Source organism: Cataglyphis hispanica, chromosome 1 (assembly GCF_021464435.1).
Source record: "Cataglyphis hispanica isolate Lineage 1 chromosome 1, ULB_Chis1_1.0, whole genome shotgun sequence".
In the NCBI taxonomy this organism is placed as follows: Eukaryota; Metazoa; Arthropoda; class Insecta; order Hymenoptera; family Formicidae; genus Cataglyphis; species Cataglyphis hispanica.
The window spans coordinates 7,106,820-7,129,293 of record NC_065954.1 but is presented as its reverse complement, the minus strand read 5'-3'; the positions used below and the strand labels follow the sequence as shown (position 1 = coordinate 7,129,293).

General features: G+C 32.2%; 2 protein-coding genes across 4 annotated transcripts in view; one reads left to right on the top strand and one right to left on the bottom strand.

Moving 5' to 3' along the window:
* LOC126850652 (dipeptidase 1-like) overlaps positions 1–21,801 on the top strand; it is a 97,645-nt gene extending 75,844 nt beyond the window's left edge. For 2 of the 3 annotated variants that reach the window (XM_050593882.1, XM_050593872.1), the window contains exons 2-8: positions 14,971–15,300; positions 16,508–16,640; positions 16,739–16,927; positions 17,342–17,544; positions 18,362–18,522; positions 18,832–18,961; positions 19,371–21,801. In XM_050593882.1, the coding sequence (XP_050449839.1) occupies positions 14,971–15,300; positions 16,508–16,640; positions 16,739–16,927; positions 17,342–17,544; positions 18,362–18,522; positions 18,832–18,961; positions 19,371–19,502 (1,278 nt within the window). In that variant the 3' untranslated portion in view covers positions 19,503–21,801. Of the gene's footprint in view, positions 1–5,271; positions 5,283–14,311; positions 14,412–14,970; positions 15,301–16,507; positions 16,641–16,738; positions 16,928–17,341; positions 17,545–18,361; positions 18,523–18,831; positions 18,962–19,370 lie in introns of those variants that run through there. The other variant, XM_050593865.1, reaches the window with a different exon arrangement.
* Positions 21,802–21,913: 112 nt separating this feature from the next.
* Positions 21,914–22,474, bottom strand: part of LOC126850130 (calpain-C) — a 30,439-nt gene continuing 29,878 nt past the window's right edge. The window contains exons 15-16 of the mRNA XM_050592830.1: positions 22,312–22,370; positions 21,914–22,236 (exon numbers count right to left, since the gene is read on the bottom strand). Coding sequence (XP_050448787.1) covers positions 22,210–22,236; positions 22,312–22,370 — 86 coding nt within the window. The 3' untranslated portion in view covers positions 21,914–22,209. The remainder of the gene's footprint in view (positions 22,237–22,311; positions 22,371–22,474) is intronic.

Here is a 22,474-nt window from a genome sequence, read left to right as displayed (position 1 = left end):
TCAAAGAAAGCATCTGTGAGTACGGAGGCTGAAGTTCGACTTGATTACGAATTGAAGGTATACCATACGATTCTCTCGCTCGTACTTTGCTCCCGCGAGGTAGAGTAAAGGAATATCTATCGAGGTTTTGTAACCAGCTCCGACGTAACTGTGACAGCTCAGTAAGAGGAAGGATAATTTTATCCAGCGAACAGAGTCACATGTCGGTTAAATATGTATGACCACTATGTGGCATTCTAGACCAGAAGCGGAGAATTGTAAATCAGAACCGGGATTGAGAGAACTTCGTATAGGGAAAGGTCGTAGACAAATAACAGAAACTTGAACGTGTGTCTTACGTATTGAGAATGTGCTGATGTGTGCGGGTTAAAGTGCGACACTTGAACGAAACTTTGTAACAAAGCGAGCAAACGCTACTATATCATTACTATATCGGTATATCCTGCGAGAGATTATAATTTAATTCACTGAAAACGTGGCGCGCAGACTTATCTATTAGTAACAAACGCAAGTTTCGCGCCTCGGTAGCTGCTCTCGTTACACTCTCGTTTTCCTCGCAATGTTCCTGATGAACAAAGTTGAGCTGATTTTCGAATACTTTTTATTACATTAATATTAAAATTATCGCTCGATATTTTAGTAAAAAAAAAAGCTTTATAAATAAGCAATTTAATACTCTTTTTTAATCGTTAATTATATCACAAAAAATATATTATAATCTGGAGAATAAAACTACTTAGTGTTGAGGTTAAAGAGAAAATTTTACTACGTCTCATTAATCTCTAATCAAATTTCTCAAGTGTTACAAATTGTTATAAATTGATATAATACAAATGTTACAAAGTGTTATAAATTGATATAGTACCACATAAATAAAAAATCACATAAAAATTATAATTAAATAAAGAAAAAATTCATTCATAAAAAAAATTCAGAGAACAAAATTATTCTCTTTTATAAATCTGAAATAAAGATATTTGAAGGATCCAAGACTTTCTCTTTATTGACTCTCTCCTTCTCTTTCTGTCTATACTTTTCGATTCTGAAGAAACTTTATAACGAGCAGGAAAAGTCCGATAAACATTTCTAATCTTTAAGTTTTCTCCTTAAAATTTTGATACGAGCTTCGTCAAGCTAAATGATCCGCAAAAACAATACATATTTTATACGTGACAATAATAAAAAAAAAATTAAATCAAACACGTATGTACGTATGTATGTACTTGATCTATTTATTATAAACTTAATTATGCAAATATTGTAGAAAGCGTTAACAAAATAATAACGTTATATTTAATAATAATGTTATATTTAATGTCATTGTTGTTATATTACACAGATAAAATTAAAATATTTAAAAGAGGAAGAGAGAAACATCTGTATTGCGAAAAAAACATTTGTTAAAGAAAGTTATTTTAAAAATAAGAAAGACGCCTACGAAAGATGCCTGACGTACAAACTTTACCGGAAAAATCTCAGCAGTATCTCTGATAGAATCTCGGCGGGAAAAGCATTAAATTAGCGATCGATAGTTCCGTCGTGCCACTATCTAATATGGTAGAGAGATACGAAGAGACAAGCGTAAAAGAAATACGACGTCGTTGTGACGAGATCTGGATTGATTCTCTAACCCATATTCAACAAGAAAGAAAACTATTATAGTGACATTGAGGTTCCGTGTCCATTCATGCGAGATAATATCGGGCGACGGGAATGTTGTTTAAATATTGAAACATGCAGACACAGCGAGAATTATTGAAATTTCCGCAGGCATTTTTCTTTGTTGGGGATCCAAGAAAAAAACGATTTTTTTTTGTACAATATCGCGGGTGTAGCTTTCGCAAACGACTTTTTGAACAAGACCTCCTGACCCGTTTAAAAGTTTCGTGGCCTTTCCTCTTTCTCTCTTTGACCATCCTTTCTCGTTCCTTTTGGCCGTTTTTTCGCATCCTTGTCACGACTGTCTAACTTTGGCGAAATGTTCTTCGTTTTTTTCCACTCTGCTTTTTCCAGAGAATTATTATCGAGGTAGGCGCTTTAAAGAGCTTTCGTTGCACACGGTAATCGCGTCTAGGTTCGATCGTGTTGTATGTGGAATTTCAATAGTTCTACAGAATCGGTAATTTATATGCCAAATTCATTTATTTCTTTAATACATTTCTTTAATAGTTTCTTACGAACATGACTAGAACATAAAGTAGACAGAAATATTCTAACAATTTGATATTTGAATAATATTATACTTCTGGCAAATATTTAAATCTTATGAATAAGCATTTAAAAAAAATTTAAATATTAATATTTAAAATGCAAAAACATTTGTATATATTTTTTTATATATTTGCATTAATTCAAGAATGCAAATATAAAAAACTGTTTGCAATGCGATTTAATATCATACCGCGATGAATATTTAATCAAAAATCAGTTTTTAAAAATTGAATCTTTAAAATTAAAACAAGTTTTAGGAAAGAAGATTACGTATTTTAAAAGCGAAAGTATTCAAACAATAAAGTGCTGGAGGGAGAGAAGAAATATTTGAATATTTAAATTATATTTTATGAGAATACATTTAAAACATTTTGTAATATATTTTTAAATACTTAAATATAAAAATAATGTTTTAAGCAAACTCGAAAAAGTATTTTTGCTGAAATTTCCAATTTTTTACTTTTTAAATCCACAAATTTTTAAACTATTTGTTACTGTCTAAAATTTTCGGATAGTTTAAATTTTTGACAAATTCTATGTGTGTATGTCTTTTTTTAATATAAAATATTTCTATTGTCCAAAAAAATATTCTTTTACAATGTTTCTTTCGGCAATAGAAACTTGAGGACATCATTATCACTGGTATCTGAAACTTTATTATTATAAGCGCATGATTTGCAAGGCTATTAATCAGCGACTGTTAATCGTTACGTTTCTGATTCTTCCTCTCGATCGCCTTTCCCTGCCAGTAATTAAATAATTAAGTGCTGGCATTTAATTTGGTGCGAAGCTTGGAAAGCGGAAGAAGATCGATACGTCGTAACTGCGTATACTTGACGAAACGTAGAGAGAAGACGTTGCCTTCAATAATGACAAGTACTTCGGCACGAGCGATGTATAATTAGAAACGATAGCGCGCGCCAAATGACTAAACGTACAGCTGACAGCCGAAACGTCGCAATGCGTTTCAGCGATAAAAAAAAAATGGTTTTGATAACGAGCGACAAACTCTCAATTCGATGAACTCTCGTAGTTGTTGGACGCTGACGAGTGATTTCGTAAACAATAAAAAATATTCTGAGAGATTATTATAGAATATGTCATTAATTTACAGAATATTGACAAGTTTTTTGAAAAAATATTCCCCTCGAGCATGTTTTTCAGATGTTAAATTTTTTGATCAAAACTGGTGAAATATTGATTAAAAAGAAAAAATGACAGTATTTATAATATAATATTGTTTCCTCTTAGAATGTGAAAATTACAACACTTGTTGCCATCGTTGCTTTTTCAAAAGGGAGATAACAAATGGGTCATCTGATCGTTTGATCGAACACGCAATCGGATCAACTGACTACTAATTTTGCAGATTGCGCAATTCCTGTGAATGGAAGAATTAAAAGGCATTTAATTACATTCTTCTTTATGAAGTTAAATTATTGAATCTGCTCGCAATGAATTTTCCATGAACTATTTGGATTATGAATACGATATCACGAACTCTGAATATTCGACAATTCTTGATGTAAAATTGTCGTTTACTGCGTATAGCTCTGTAAATTGCAATTGTCATCATTTTAAAACATATACATAAATTGAGGATTGCTTTGACCAAACTTTAAATAATCTAATCGATAATTAAACTTATCAAAATAATATTGATTTATCCATGTGTTTATAAATACAGATTTTCTTACACAAATGTAATTATTATTATTAAATAAAGTATATTATTAAAATAAATTTTATGTTAAGATTTTTAAATAATTTATATAATTATCATAATCTTAGAATGTAAATTTGCATTAAGCTTTTTTTTATTATTAGCTAGTAAATACATTTAGGTCAGCTCAACTTTTAAGTTATAATAAAAACTAAATTGTCCGTTTATATTAATAAAAAATTAATAATAAGAAATTATTAATCTTTCAGATTATGAATATACTTATTACATACGAAAACTTTAAATATATTTTTATCAAGATATTGTTAAAAATTAGTTGTCAATTTCGAGTTCATGTATGTTTGCCAATTTCTACACAAAGTATATGGAAAATGATATTAAGAATTCAGTTGGAGATAAATCATATTATTTTTAAATTCAGCATACACGTTGCCGACGCCAAGAATATTAAGTAGACTCTAACATTTCATTGCGCGCACTTCCTGATTTTTAGCGGAATCCGGTTGCCCGGCACCTTGTATTGGGGCACGTATACGCGATACGGACTAAGGTATAGACGTAATATTCAGGCAAGTCCTCTGTAGTCGCTTTCTATGTCAGATCTATCTCACATGCACAGAATTCGATGGAGCGTTGCGCGGAGTAAGACTTCAATTTTAAGTGTACATGTATGTTCAGTGTATGCTCCTCGATATCGTTGGCGGCCGGAACGCAGGAGGATTACGTTGATCTCTGTCGGAAGAAATATTGCTATCTAAAAAACGAGAAAAAGATCGACGTCTTCACGCGTGACAGCATTTTTCTTTTTCTATTTCTTTGTCAATTTGATACATTTCAGATTTAATACTAGTTCATTGCACATCTGTATATAATAATGTTATGTCATAATAAATAATGAAGCGCAAAAAATATAAAAATAAAATTAAAACAAAGATGTAATTAATAGAGGAATATAATTAAAGTAAAAATAAAATTATTACACTATAATAATCAAGGAAAATAAAATATTATTTGCAAATATATAATATATAAATAATAATGTAATAAAATATATAACATTCTTACAACACATATACATATACAACATTTACATAAATCTATTTGTATAGTAGCTTAAACATAATGTGCAATAACTGAATTACTAAAAAATATCTAAAAATCTACACTCATTCACAACTTCCTCTGCGAAGCATGCATGAATAAAAAATTCTGGTAGAAGCGAACGCTAACAGGCTTAAATCGAATTCAACATCCATCTCTCTAGCGCTTCGTAGTTGTAACGTGGGTGGTTTGTTATTCTAACACGGAAGGGACGCCGACGCTGTTCTCTGCCAACTTTGCGTACAGAGTTATGTCCTCGCGGGCAAATGCTGCGCATAACTTCGCCGTGAGTGTCTAGCCTTACTAGTTCTGCTACTACTCGAATACTGTGGTATATCCTGCGGTGTGGATAATATTGAGTTATACTTGACAATAGCTTATAGCTTCCTGTGATATCAATAAGCGGAAATTATTACGTCGAACAAGCATGCAAAAGAACAACAGCTATTTCTGTATGGCTACTAAAAGAGAGAGAGAGAGAGAGAGAGAGAAGTAAATAAACGATAGAAAACATAATATCGCTACTGATATAGATAATATCAAGATTAGAAAATTATCAATTTTTATTCATAAATATTTAAAATAAATTAAAGAATTCACAAAATAGTCAAAATGTTTTCTTCTAAAGAGGTGCTTTTTTTTTAAAAAAGATTTATATAAAAATAAAATGATATCTACTTTATATATTATATATAAATTTTAACGAGCTTTTGCATAACAAGAAATTTATGACTAGCGCATGATGGTTGTCATAAATAATTTTATCTATCCCAATAGAAAATGAGTCACGCAGATAAAAATAATAACCCTCTTTTTTTTCGTAACTATACCCGCAGTAGCACTAAAATTGGGTGCGCAAATTCGTGCCGAGCGAATCCATGCAACAATATTTCACGTTTGAAAGCACCGTATGCTTTTCCGATACCCGGCTGGCTTGTTTTCCTGTTTGCCTACACAAAGCTCAGCGCTATTTTCACATTTCAATCTATCCGACTACAGAAAGTCGTTACACGAGTGCGATCGACTGTTCCCGTAAGCAAAACATTTTTGTGTCTTTACGTTCTACTCTCGTCGAAGACGCATGTCCCTCGTGCTTCATGCACATGGCATTTGCGGAGTTAGATATTTCCACAAGTTTCTAAAAAATAAAATTTGAAAAATTCCATTTCTGTATCAACGCCAGATGGCTTTATCTTTTTTCAAACAAAAATTATATATGTGTCGATTTCAATCAGAAATTAAATGAATTAATCTCATACGAATTAAATCTCATATGCCTAATGGATTATAAAAAAATATTATTGTAATAAAATGTAATTAAAATTTTAATTTTGTTAAACGTAGACATCGAAAACTTTTTTATGATATATTAAACATACTAAGTATATATATATTATTTTTTATATCTAATATTTAAATATTAATTAACAAACACAAATCTAATTTATTTATCCGTGTGTTATCACTAGCAATGATAGGAAAAAAAAATACATCGATCGACATAATTTCCCGAAAAAAAGATCGTATCTCACTTGTTTTGCTCGGCTTCCACTGTATACCACAAATTTATCGGAAATCAAGTTCCTTTCAGCCCTCCGGCATTCAACGAACTTTAGATCGCGTGTGATTCGCGCGTCGAAGATGCGGTTTACCACCATCGATTCGAAACTCGCACAACTCCGCTACTGTATCTCTCAAAGCGATTTTCATGCCCGTCAATCCGTTACTCTTTCTACGAAATAATCGTGTTAAATATCACGCGAATCACGGAGTTAACGCACGATCAACATTCGAATCACCGCGCAAATTTTTACCGCAATATCATATTCTTTTTGTTTTTTGCAGTTTTTGAGTGAAAAAATAACAACACTGTATCGACGTTTTAGACGGAATTTTATCGCGCCTATATGAATATTGATCACTAGGACTGTAGCACTACGCAAATTGAATTCGATCGTTGCAGATAACGGATTTGATTTTTGACGTTTTTTATAAAAAAAACGATTTGAAGGAACATATGTATAGTCGGGAGTTTGTTTGACGTTACGCAAAAATACACAAAAAGATTTTATTTTATTGTATCCAAAAAGTATCGTATAGAGCATGCGTGAATGCGTGTATTTTTGACATGTTATAGAAAACCGATCAACTTCTAATAAGCCGTCAAAAAATTCTAATCTACTATCAATGCACCGTGTTTGCGCATAATGTGGATTTATTTTAATTAATGTCAATTTCCAGTCAATCAAACATAGACGAAATTACTGCGTGCAGCAACGGGTGACGGTCAAACATACTTTAATTAGGATTTACGTACATTATAATGCCCAGCAAGTTTGATTTCCAATCATTGCTGTTGATCGTGAAATAATTGATGTCCTTTGAAAAGAAATAAAATAAAAAGAACAGCCAAAAATTTAAAAAGAAAATAAATTTGCAATAAATTGGTCGTGATTCGACTGTAATTGTTCGCCAAAATCGATTAAAAGGAGCGCTATGAATTTTATAACGATTGGTTATTGCATTAAGCGAGCTTTATATTATAATCTGCGGTAACATAATGTAGTCCTGTAGAAGCGACTGGTTAGCTGCCTAATTAATAGAGATAAACGAATGCAATATATCAAAAAAAAAAGAAGAAATTACACGGATGCACATAAAGAATGCATGATACGCAAAGAAAGCGAAAAAAATAAAAAAAGAAAAAAGGCAAGCTAAAAATGCTCGTTTACAATCGCGCTTTTGAGCATGCGTCGCGTGTCAGTAGCGCGCAATAAAGCTCAGTGAAATTTAAAACAAAGCTTATATATGTATATACGATAGAATACAGTCAAAAGAAAAAAACAGCGACGGGGCAAATCCATGTTAATCGCATGACTTTATCGAGCCAGAGTTGTTAATATTTCTCGTAGCGAAAACTTTTGCGACCTTTCATTAATAATTAGAACGCCGGGGATGTAAATACTGTGAGATATATAATGAAATTGCAATACTGCTATCGAATATAGTTATTTAATCCATTATGTGTACTTAGTATTTTTTTATTTTTTATTTATATCTTTAAGTCTTTTAATTTATATATTTAAATAAATTTCGTGGAATTATATATATATATATATATATATATATATATATATATATATATATATATTAGTAAATATACAGTACATGTTCTTTATTAATCATTTTGACATAAATATTATTTTACATTTTATATATTAATTTTCTATAAGAGTAATGGATAAGTAAATAGTTACAGAAATAAAATTGTAGTTTGATTAAATAAAAACGAGAAAATGATCAGATAGAATACAGCGGACATTCGCTACATATTTACACATCGGGAATGATACGCCAGAATTACGAAACGAACAAGTGATACTCAGCGAAAAAGTTTCCATCTGTTGATTTACGCGGATTCTGGCGAAGCTATCGAACGCAAAGCGCGGCTTCCAGCTCTCGGAGTAGAAAAATAGCAATGCGAAATATTTTCAATCTCAAAGTTTCACGCCCAAACTTTTCACATTGAGCCATTTCGCGCCTCCGATGTCTGATCCTTTCTTATGTCGCGCCTGACCTCTCCTCCCTCCTTATGTATAAAGTGCACCCTTCGCACTCCCGCCGTGCTCACTCCGTATGAATCCTCTACCAGGGAAATAACAAAGTTCGTTCCTGAGCTCGAAACTGAAAAGTTCAGTGCAGTGATTTTATCATTCTTTTCTCATTCGCCTCAATGGTTCTTGGTTTCTTGAACGCGTGTCTCGCTCTTTGCTTATGCGCGGAAATGAGATCGCGTAAATTCACAAATCACAAAGAATTTCGAAAAAAATAACACTAATTACTTTTTAATTATTTAAAATTAATTTAAATAAAATAACAAAAGAGCTATTTAAAAGTTTCGCGTTTCTTGTGATATTAAAAATATTTTGTCTCACTTCATTTTGTGTGTAATATCTTTTCTGAGTGCAATATCATTTACATGTACATTTTTGATAATATAAATGTTATAATTATAATAATACAATATAATAATAATTTTGATAAAAGTATTATATCTCATAGGAGATGTAACCTCATCTCCATCTTCTTGGGTTATATCTAGAATACTCCAAGTTTCCTCGCATGCATTCCAGATTCCGCAACCTTCGACGTCAAAGTCTCATGCATAATTTACTCCGTATCACGTAAGTGATCTGTAAAATTAACTTAAACACGAGCGCGCTGCGCACCAACTTAGAAATGTGTACGAGAAATATTTATTGGTCGGAGCGAGAATATCAGCCGAAACAGCCATATCGATTACGCGAACGCTACAATCTAGGGAGATGCAATTCGACGCGCATACCCGAGTATTAAAACACGTTACACGGCGAGGGAGAGAAAAATATAAAAAAAAAAAAAAACAGGGTGATGAATAAAAGGAAAGTGTCCGTGTAAACGGATTTTTCTCCCTTTGTCTCCATGTTTTCTCGCAGGACTATCACGCTTCACGAGAGCTCCCGCGGCCGGATTTCGCCCCGATCCCATCCATTTGTGTCGGTCGTCGATTCTCCTCCTGCGCGTAGCGCGAAAATCACATCCGCTTTTTCCCAGAGGGCTAAAGATCTATCTATAATAAAAATACACGTTGTTATTCGCGCAAATCTATTTACTGGCTTCATTGTATTATCGCGTACGTAGTGTCGAGTAATTTATTTACAGCTTCATACATTTCATTGACATTTCTTTCTATCATATCGAAATCATAAAACATCCGCGTATGATAGATTAGCGTGCGACAATGCATCATGTGACAAATGTCATAGTCTTAATGAGAATATTGCCACTGACGCGCCTTGCTTACATGTGTAATGCGTGACCGTCGCAAATCATATCGACCTCTCGCTCGGACGCGTTGAAAAATTGCAATCACGACGCGAGAATACGTCACGCGTTCTAAAATATGCACCGGCGTCATTTCTGACAACTCAAAATAGAATCAAAAAATACATACATTTAGATATATTTCAGGTTTATTTCGACTATATACATAACGATTTAAATAAACGAGAATTTGCGATACCCCTTTAATATATACATATATGTAGGATATCCCATAATTCTCATTTATTTAAGCTATTATGTGAATATTTGAACAAAATCTGAAATTTTTATAATTATAAGCAACAACGCATGCAGAAAATGTGGAAGCTGATGCAAATACGATAATTTATACATGGCAGCGATATGTAGTAAATAATATAGATAAATTCGAATACATAAAATTAACATAAATATTACTTATGAGATAAAATCGCACATTCATGGAGTTTGTGCCTGTAATCGCTACGTGATGATGATGGCATTTAAAAAAATATTTCCACGTGTAATTAATAGCATTTTAAAAATCTAATCGTTAATACTCATTGGCCAGATTCAACACTCCGAGAGCATACATATCATTTCTTTGACCATTGGTCGCCATCTTTACCTTGCTCCTATCTCTGGAGAAATTTCCATGAAATATTACGGCCAGTCACGTAACATGAATTGCGACTCTGAAATTTCCGATTCACTTACCTTGCTTTCGCGCATTCACCTCCAAGTTTCCACTTACATGCATCCGCTTTATTCGAAAAATCGTGATTGAAAAAATTGAAAGAAATCAAAGAATCCTACAACGAGAGAGATTCTTCCCAAGCACTACTAAAATATCTTCTTTTAAGCGTCGAATAAAATTCAATTTATGTAAAAATACTTTCGTTAAATGGATTTCGATCTTGCGTAAGAATATAATGCATAATTTCGCAAAGAAAGACGTATGGAAGGAATTTTGCAAATTCCTGTTTCTCTCATGCCATATAAATTCTCGACGCGTTAAAATGCACGCCGCTGTTCAAGCGGAACGACGTCTTTGGAAGAACATCTCGAAGTAATTTTTCTTTCCAGCAGCGAGTCTCGGCGAAATGGCTCCGGCAAAGCTGGGCTTGGGGAAAGATCGAAAAAGAGAGAAGCTCAGATTGTTTTTTTTTAGAATCTTTTCTTTTTTTAAGTTCACGAGAGCCACGATGGCAGTCCGTATGCCGCCGCCGTGCAATTTCAAACGTTACGACGTCCCCAGAGAGGGAAAAAGCAACAGAGTAATTTTTCCCTTGCCTCTCTCTCTCTCTCTCTCTCTCTCTCTCTCGCTTTTTCGCGCGTAGTACATATTCTCGGTGAAACTTAAAAGTACGCAAAACCTAGTTTGTCTCGCATGACCCCTTTTCAAGCTCCGCTATACACAGTTCAAGCATTTGAATAACGAATATAACAATGTTCCCTGTCCATAACGCTCAATGTTCTACGACATTTTCTGCACGAATACCATTCGCGTAAATTAAACTGCGCTCTCGTTATCGTCCCGTATGTTACGATTATTACGAAAAATTGACGTAAACGTTAATGCGTTAGAGAGCGTTAAAAGCCATTCTACATTTGCTCGTCCAAGAAGGTTATTAAAATTCGGGTGGTGACTTAAATCATTTGCGGCACGTCGCCTTTTTATGCACGAACGAAGCCAATCGCCAAATTGACGCGTTAATTATGAAACGGGCAATATCGCCGCGCCGCATACGAGCGCGGAATATTGAATCGACCACCCAATTTAACCCTTTACGGCCCCACTCATTCGATGGAGCAGATAGGATCAAATTATCTATTCATATAGGAAGAACGTAATGTAGAGCGAAATACATATATGACAAAGCGATGTTTGTATTAACAATTCTCTCTCTCTACATATAACAATTTTCATTAAAATATTATTTAAACAGAAATAGATAATAATTGCAATAAACAATAACAATTAATTAATTTTAATTACAAAATGAGATATATTTGCAATGTTTGCCTCTAAAATATTATTAAAACACTTTATCTAAATACATATAATTGTTTATCTTATTTAAATATATGTAATTCAGCGACTGATCTTGCACAGCTATAACAAAATACAAACTAATCAATAAATAATTTTATAAATTAAATTCTCGAAAACATCGATTTACTCATGATATTTAAGCACATTCAGTAAGTGGCTTGCTTCGATCACATCTTTTAGTCCATTATTACAATTGTATTTAGATAAAAGTCAGTTTGAGACTCTTTCTCTACTATTTTTTTGCCTCTTTTTTGAACTTCTTTTCTGCACTCCCATTAATATTCAAGAATATTAACAATATATGTACACATTATAGTTCACATACAAAATGTATTTTTTTAATTTTTTAGGAAAGTTTAATTGTAACAGATAATGTTTACAGTTAGTAATGCAACATTTCAAGTCTGTTGTGTGTGTGTGTGTGTTATTCTTGAATTACTCTCAACATTAAAGCAAAAAATGTTGTGCCAACCAAACATTTCATACTATTGATCGTATATACTTTTATTTGTCTATTATTTATATAATAGAAATATATGCTACAAAAGATGAAAAATAAGATAATCCCAAATTTTTTACAATCCAATTAATTCTCTAAAAAGTTTTATGTATTATAAAATCTTTTATCTTTTTTCTGTATGTTTTAAGATACATGCTAGATATTGCCACAATGAGATTTAATCCGAAAAATAAATGATTAAAATTATTTATGTGAATTAAATTGCGGATTTTTCCGTGCACGCGAGATTATGAATATTCACTTTAAAGGTAGATAAAATCAATAAACTCGTTCTGAAATGATAAAGGCATGACACTATAATGTTAGCAACGCGACTGAATAGATTCGATATCAACCGCCTATAGAATCAAACAAGCATAATTATTCGCAGATATAAAATTTCAACAACTTTGTTTGCGTAGTACTAAATCATTTTCTATTCATTAATTAGCATGTGATGGATTATGTCATAGTAAATTTATATATTATTTCGGTATTTTATTTTCTGCATTAAATTCGAATAGAAAAAAGTTTTTTACCAAAAAAGTTTTTTATTAAACACATATAATATACATATACACACATTCATATACACGTATTCATCACATATTTTATTTTATTTCATATAAAAATCGACCGCGTGAAAGAACTTTTTATATTACACGCAAAATTAGAATATTAAAACTAACCGAAAAGTTTTTTAATATTTATTAAATTAAACTATTTTAAATTTAGGAGTTACATTATATTTGCACAAAACAAGAATAAATTGCATTCCAACTTGCCTTTTCGCAAAATTCTCAATAATTGAAAATTTCAGTATTATCCTTTAATTGCGATATAAATTGCATATCGAATAATATTGTGAAATGCTATGAAAATACAGTGCGATGAGCTGCAAATTCCTTAATGATTATTGCCAAGGAAAGTTAGCGTTACGCAAATATTTCCGTAAGACCGACGGAAGTTTAAACAATGTTGGGACTCTCTCGAAGTCTCGAGCGGATCGGTGCGGCGCGGAAAATGCCGTATATGGGCAGCCGAGTATGAACAGACCGCATTCTCGCGGTCAACGAGTAGTGCGGGTCGCCGTTTGGTCGGCCAGTACAGTTAAACGACATTGCTCAACACTCAAGTAATTTTCCTTCTTTTGTACACGGCTAGAACGCCGAGTTGGGCTAATCACTCTTATACACGAATCTCTCGACTTTCTCGCAGCAAATATTTTCCGGTACGATTGATAAGCGATATCTGCTTTCGATTCAAGGATACAATTCTGCCGCATAAAATCTAAGACGAGCAGAAAATCGTTATTTTTTATAGAGATTAACAAATTTTCCATTTGGACAAATAATTACTTTATTTAGAAATCCATTTCTTTTTAATAAATAACGATAGATACTGCGATGCAAATGGCGCGTGATAATTAAATTTCCTCTATAATCAATCATTTTTGGGAAAAAAGGCATCAGTCTTTTCCTAAAAAATTTGAAATTTATTTCCTCTGATGAATAATTTTATAGATAGAATAATATACGGAACAAAGAAATGTGTTTTGTCTACATGGTTCTTTCATATAATCCTGTAACACATGGTGTAACGTACCGCAATTCGTCCTGCGGATTACTCGCGGCGAAGATTAAACTCCGGCCATTGCGTGTACGGTTTTCCTCCGTGTTTGTAAGCCTGACTGGCAAAAGGGCAAGTTCTGGAAAGTGAACAGCAAGGGCTTTAATACCTTGCTCGAGAAATAATTCACTGTTTCGTTCTGTGAATTGTAAATCCCGACGACAGGCAAACATCCGCCACGGCATTGCTTGAATGAACAGGGTTTAATAATTTATAATCTCCATCAAAGCCGTATTTTCCTTTTATGAAAATACCACTCGTTTCTGAGATCTTTGGTTTCATAAACTAGGAGGAGTATACGGGAAATGGCATGGGTCGCGGAACTCTGCATATACGACCATCCTCTTCATGTTTTGTTTCCCTCTTTCGGTCTATCTTCATTACGCAAGGTAATCCCACAGGAACAATACGTTATTCTCTCACACGCGCGAATACCGTACTAAATACATATATCAAAAAGAATTTTTATGGTACTTTATTAACTCGCTTTGTGCCATTATTGAAGTCATTCATATTTCCGCTGGGCAATCTGTCTGACAAATTGTCCGATAAAAATCTCTTTGATAAAGATTCTAATAATAGAATATGCTATATACAGTTTAGTACTTGAGCCTAAGATTCTCTTTACACAATGTTTACAGCAGCATAATTAAAAAAAAAAAAAATATTTGAAAAAATCTAACATCTATCTAACATATATATTTTGTGTAGATAAATAATCTGATTTATTAAAAATAATTATCATGTTTTTTAATTATCTTTTTATTCTATCGCTCATCTAATAGCATTTTACTTAATGCAAAATTTGCATATTTTTATCGATGAAAAAAAGACTTTTCATATTTTACATCTTTTTAATAAAAATAATTAATTTTTTTATTGCAAAAAAAAAAAATAATAAAGGTAATGATGGTAATCTATCGAATTATTTGCTATATCTCGTTTTAGAGTGGCGGCCAGAATGGTGTATGGACAGTAAGCGTGATTATACTGTCGATTGGTACTTGGGTGGGCAGAGTCGGGCCACGTCCAGCGGATGGGGAGCTCGCACTCCTGACATCGCCGCGTGAGCGATTGGAGACCGTTCGGCAGGTTCTTTCCGAGGTGCCTTTGATCGACGGCCACAATGACTTACCATGGAACATCCGCAATTTCCTGCACAATCAGCTGGCAGACTTCGATTTTGACAAGGACTTGCGTCAAGTCGCGCCTTGGAGCAAAAGTGCTTGGAGTCAAACCGATCTGGTCAGACTACGACAAGGCATGGTGGGCGGTCAGGTAATTATTTAACGTGATTAGATACATTGCAGCAATTATGTTAAAGAAAGACAAACAAAATAATATAGCATTTTTCTAAAAATAATTAAACCTTTAATAATATATTTTTTAACACAAATGTTTATGGCTGATTTTTCTTTAAAAATAATTAGAATTTATTTTATAACTTTTTAATTTATAACAATAAATATATTGATAACAAAAATTTAAATTAATGTTTTAATAAAGTAAGATTATTTTATAAAAGATCAGTATTAATTATCGCGCAAAATTCTTTAATATAAATATTTAATTAAACACATTATCGTATTTGACAATCTTCTTTAATATTAATTCAGTATTAGCGCCCGCATAATTCAAGGAATGAATATTACCGTTGTGCAATGTAAACGTGTAAATAAGTAATTTAGGATTATCGGTTATTTCCCGGAAGCTATGCTAGAGATGATTGCTAGAGACGGGTTTCGGATGTCGACAATATTATGAGCGTGACGGATTGAATGCATCGATTATCGTCGCATACGAGCACTCAAGAGCTCGTTAGGTCTGAATGATGCGAGCATTAAGCGCGTGTCATGCTCGCACATATACATACACACATTATATATATTACACAATATATATATATATATATATATATATATATATATATATATATAGTGATTTAACGCGTCTCTTGACACACCAGAATATTGTCGATACTATTTTTGATCATATTGGATAATACATTGCAATTATATCTGGAATGTTATTTTTATTGAAAATTTAATTTTTCTAAAATAAGATTGAACGTTCTTCAATATGAAGATCAATCATGTTCTGATATTAAGTGAAGTTATTGTTGTATCGCTTTAAATTACATTCTTTTGCAGATTTTTTCTATTATATAATGTATGTCATAAAATGTTTTATAAAATATAATCTACTTTTTCTTACTAAATAATCCTTCAACTTAAAAGTTAAAAAAGTAAAATAATATATTTAAAAAATATATTTAAAAATTTGAAATTTGCATTCTACCTTACATTTTTCTTAATTTGTTTTTCTTGCTTTGCTTTAAATATGTCAAATAAATGCTAATATAATCCTTTTCGACAATTATTTATAATATTTTTTAAAAGATAAAATACAAGAAAGTAAATATTAGTTTGTTTTCTTAGAAAGATTTAAATAATATATACGTTACATAGATTGTTTTTTTTTTCAGTTTTGGGCCGCTTACGTGCCATGCGAGTCTCAGCATCTCAACGCAGTCCAGTTGACTCTAGAGCAGGTAGATCTCATTAAAAGACTCATAGAAAAATATTCTCAGCACATGCAGTTTGCTGCATCGTCGAGGGGTGAGTATTGCTCGCTATTATAGCAAAAGCAGAACATTGTTCATCAGAAAATAATTTGGCGCGATCAACTTTATTCAACTCATATTTCTAATTTCTAGAGATTTTAGAGGCTCACGGGCGAGGTAGAATAGCCTCCCTGATTGGAGTGGAAGGCGGGCATAGTCTAGGAAGTAGTTTAGCCGTTTTAAGAACGCTTTATCAGTTGGGTGTACGGTATCTCACACTGACACATACTTGCAACACACCGTGGGCGAAAAGTTCATCGGTAGAAGACGACGACGAAGATGGTAAATTAGACGCGAATTTGAAATCAACATCCTTTTCAGAATTAGCAGAGCCAAAACTTACAAACTTAATTTTATAAATAGTTGCAACTTAAAATATCAAATAAAAATTTGATGAAAATTTAAAATTTAAAATTTAAATTCCTGCTTTTACATTTTCTCTTTAATTTCTTTTCTAAATTATAAAATATATATATATATATATATCAAATTTTATTTCACATCAAATTTATTATAATGACTTGCTATTTAAAAAAGAAATGATTATATATTAAAATAAAAATGAATAATATATTTATAGTAACTGTTTTGTGTATTAATATTATTTAACTGATTTCAAATATTTATGTCACAATTTTTTTTAATATATATTCACAAAAAGCATAAAGAATGAAATAATTTTGATATATCTTTCAGGCGGAGGCCTGACGACATTCGGCAAAGCGGTAGTTCAAGAAATGAATAGGCTTGGAATGCTGATAGACCTCAGCCACACTGCGAGGGCGACCATGAGGGATGCTCTGAGGGTCAGTAAAGCGCCGCTCATTTTTTCACACTCCTCAGCGTTCGCCATTTGTAATTCTTCTAGAAATGTGCCCGATGACATTCTTAAACAACTGGTAAGTATATATATACATATATATCTGCAAACTACAAAATTAATTCTTAATTACTTTTATTTTTTTACTTACTTTTACTTTTCTTTAAATTGTCTTTGCTTAAAACTTAAAAAAAAGTTCTTTAATTACAATATAATTTTTAAAAAATTAAAATTATATAAAAATTATTGTAATATAATTTATATTTTTTTGTATAAAACTGTTATAGGTTTAATAATTTATAGTTTATAGCATCAATATTTATATAATAATGATTCTCACGCGCGCGGAAATTGGACTTTCTTACGTCAAAATTCGCAGTTCGCAGACGCAAAGCTAAATTATTAACGAAAAAAGAATATGACACAGATAAATTTTTTTTTGCTTTTTTTATTTATCTTTCTTTCCCGCGGACGATAATTATCCCAAGACGATGGCTAAAATTTTAGTAGCAGCATAAAACATTTACTCACGGCAATTTCGTTCTCTACTGTCGAGTTTTGTGCCTCATTAAGGAACGCTCGGCTTGCCTCGACTCATTAAGAAGCGAATTATCAAAGTCGAAAATTAATGGCACCAAGTCGATGGTATGGAATGCGATATCATGATAACGAGGTCTCCCTTCTCGTCCATTCGATCGATCCCTCTGTCATTGTATTTGTTCCGTTTCCGGGGCAAAGGCGCAACGAGGTTACAACTTTTCCTATACACCAACGGAAAATTACGTGTTACGGGCTATCATCGGGCTGGTTTGAAATTCCCGATGCGACGGCACGTTCAAATCATAGAACGTCAGAATTATGGGTTCTTCTTTATATCATCACGTGCTTGTTTCCAGGCTGATAACGGCGGGCTAGTGATGGTCACGTTTTACAATTATTTCGTAAAATGCGGACCTCAAGCCAGTGTCTCGGACGTGGCCGAGCACATATACTACATTAGAAACCTAATCGGTGTGGACCATATCGGAGTCGGCGGGGATTTCGACGGCATCAACAAGTATGTCAAAAAAATGAAATAAGTCCAATGGAGTTAATTAATAGATAACTTTCGAGATATGTGTTACATATTGTATTTTTAATCCTTAAACAATTTTCACAATATAATAATGTTTTAGCTATCATTTATCCGAAATTCAATTGTCAAACTATATCGTTACAATTATAATGTTTTTGGATAGAAAAAGTTAATCTTTTATCTATAAATCAATTTTTAATGAATATTATTCAATATAATTTTCTTATAGTTGATAAGTTATTTAAAAACAAAACATGACAGTTTATACGTGTAAAACGTCTTTTCCTTTAGAACCCCTCGTGGCCTCGAAGACGTCTCGAGGTATCCCGAATTATTCGCCGAACTTCTCCGTAGCGGCAAATGGAACGTGCTTGATCTAAAGAAAGTCGCCGGCTTGAATTTACTGCGAGTTCTCACACAGGTTAGAGTCGATTAAGGTCTGGGGTACAGGTGTATATGCATGCCACGGCGCGCTCTGACGTGCCTTAATACCATCATATTTCTGTCGCAGCAATGCATGCTGCTACCGTCTCACTACACTACACGCTCGTACAATCTTTTTCAGTCATACTTATAAATTATTCTCCCTAAATACTTGACAAAAGGCAAGACTGATAACAACAAATTTTCATTGCGCGATGTGCTTATCATTATTATTTCTCTTACTACTCTATAACAATCTTTAACAAGAAAAAACCGAGACAATATATTTTTTAAATAAATTTAAATAACAATACTTTTATAAAAAATATTATATTCATATTATATTCTCCCTATATATTATACTAATATTAGTACTACGATAATTAATATTAATACTGTTGCACTAGGTAGAACGTGTGAGGGATGACATGAGGACAGCTGGAATTACGCCGTCCGAGGAGTATCTTTCAGATTCGCCGGATGCGATCGGTAATTGCGCTCTGGATATTAATTCCGTGCAAAGGGTCACGGAAGTCTGATCGATCGATTACTCGACGACATGCGAATTAATCTTATGTGTCCATGGCCGTTTCGCGTAAATTGGCACGGTCAAGACCAACCGGGCACGACAGCGTCGGCTCAAAGCGAAAATTCAATTATCTCGATTATATTGCGATCTGTATGCTCGCAAAAGTTCTCGCACGCGGATGCTCAATTAAACATCGTCGACATTTGCAAAGGCTCAAAATAAACCTACCTCGATACCTGTCTTACGAAGGCGACGAGCAACGTGTATCGATTATGTTTTATTTAAAGGAAATGCCGTGCTCTCATGCGATATAATAAAATATAGTCAAAGAGATTGGACTATCACTAAATAATTTTAATTATTACAAGTAAGGGTTTAGTATAAAGTTTTCGTAATCTTTCGTGTCAAAAATCAAATGTAAATTTAATCCAATGGTAATTATTATTGAACTGGATATAATTCTTTTCTAATGCAATACTTAAGCTTAAATCATACCTTTTTTACTAGTGGCAACAGCTATAAAAATTGCAAGGTAGATCATTGTGAAATAATCTGCTCGTCGCCGTAAACTAAACTACCCTTAATCCACAGACTGTCTTTTCTACGATTCAATACCAGTATAATGAATCGTTAACATGCTGATCACTTTATTTTAAAATCTATTCTGCTATAAACATTTTCATGATCATGTAAATATCTGACAATGAACGATATGCGGAAAGCCATCCAATATTTGCGTAAAGGAAAAGCGTCATCATGACTGAACTTTCTGAACTTTGATGTCTTCCTCTCTTGGAAACGATCGTAATATGTGTGTGAAACTATGAACTCTGGCTGTATACCTTTCAACGTCTTCCTTTCCCTCATTGCACCAACAAAAACACGTACTTTATAAGTGCTTATAGAAGGAGTGTTTATAGAAGGAGTCGACGTCGTGTTTCTACGAGCAGCAAAATTAAAAATTAACAGAATTCTCCGAATCTCTCTTGTATTTATATTTCATTATCATAGATTAATTATAAAATGTGTTTCTGTTTAACAAATCACACTATATTATCTTAAAAATTTCATTTATATTTATATTTCCACAAGATATATATTAACATTTTTTATTTACTGTAAAGCAATTTTAAAACTTATTTTTGATTAACAAATTATATATTATTTGGGAAGTTTTATTTTTACATAAAACTTTAATTGTGATGTGATTATCTTTAAAATATCTAAAATATCTTGTAATACATATTTTTTAATATCTAGGATTATATTTTTATAAATTTTAATTTTTGAATCAATTTAGAATTAATACGTAAAGTTGCTGTTTAATTTGAATATTTAACCTTTACTTGTTTTATTATATGGTTTTATTATTGACAAAGTATTTAGTAAAATTTATTATAAATTATGAATAATTTAGAAAATCTCAGCATACTAATATTATCGTTTCAACAATTCTCCGAAAATCATGAAGATATTAAGAACACGCAATACTTGTAAATGATTGAAATCACCGATGAATGAATTATCTATTTCCGTATTTGCTAGTATTAAACTCAAACTTGCACATATCAAAGTCTCAACTATTCGTACTTTGTACAGCGAGAGTTGTTCCAGTTTTCCACAAATTTCGCTTTGTACGATAATGCTCGGAGTGATATTCATTAATCACAAATCAAGAATCACGTAGAATCTGATGTATATATATATATATATATATATTGCTCGCAGTGACAGGTGTCGACGAGTATATAATTGATACGAATGTACGTGTTTTTCGACGGATTATATCAAATGTTGTGATCCATCGTTGAAGCGCCGCTCGGTAGTCTTCTTGATCAAAGCATCATCTAAAGTCTTTGACGGGACGTTTGAGATTGTCTGAAACGATTGACGAATCACGGATAAAATTGTTTTGTCAATTTGTTCCTGATAATCTTCACATATCGCCGTCCACCTATCTGTGTCTCGTGTGCACTTATTATATAATTCGCGCAGGACGAATCCTCGATTGGAATCGTGTGTAAAAAATCGAGTCGAAGACTCGATACAAGGAATTAATTAACTTGCGCGGATTATACCTCACGCCGTTGGAGGTAGGCGATAAATTCTAGGATATCAAAAGTTCCGTTGTATCTCTCGAATGAATTCTATATGAATAAATGTTTCTATTGTAAGTATTTGCTATATTTCTTTCTCTCCGATACATAGAGCAAAATATTTAATAAGATAAACCTAAATTTGAAAGATTTCTGTTTTCGATAATATGATAATCTTTAATTTTGGATAGAGGACGCACACACACATTTAATATTTTATATTATTAAAGAAAAGATTTTATTATATTTATATTATTTCTTTCTATATCAGAAAAAGTTTATTGAATAAGTTATATATGTGTATCAAATGAAAGATATGCAGAAATTAGGTAAAATAAACTTAATTTTATTGGCCAATTGCGATATTCTCTTACAAAAAAAACCACGTATTATACATATCTCTTTAATAACGCATAATAATTACATAATGGAATGATGATCAATGCGATGTAAAAAAACGATGATATTATTATATATATATATATATACAAAATATATAATATTCGATAGGCACAATCGCTAACCGTTAATATGGCTAAAACTTATATTTAATGTCGAAATGAAGAGAATGTTATTTACAGACGATTCACAAGGTACACATGATCTACGCTGACTGATACTTCAACACATCAGAGACGATCTCAACCACTGTAAGCAATTAAATATTTTTAGTTTGTATATATAAACATAAAAAATAACAGATTTTATAAAACTTTTATGTACCTCTGACAAACTTAATTTTATCGTTCCATTTTGTAAAGGATCCTTGCTCTCGAAAATTCCTAAGTCAATGTAAAAATAATTTTCGTTAATACAAATTATCTGACAACGTATATAAATTAATCAGCTTATATACGACTAAAAGCTTCTTTCTGATAATTTAACG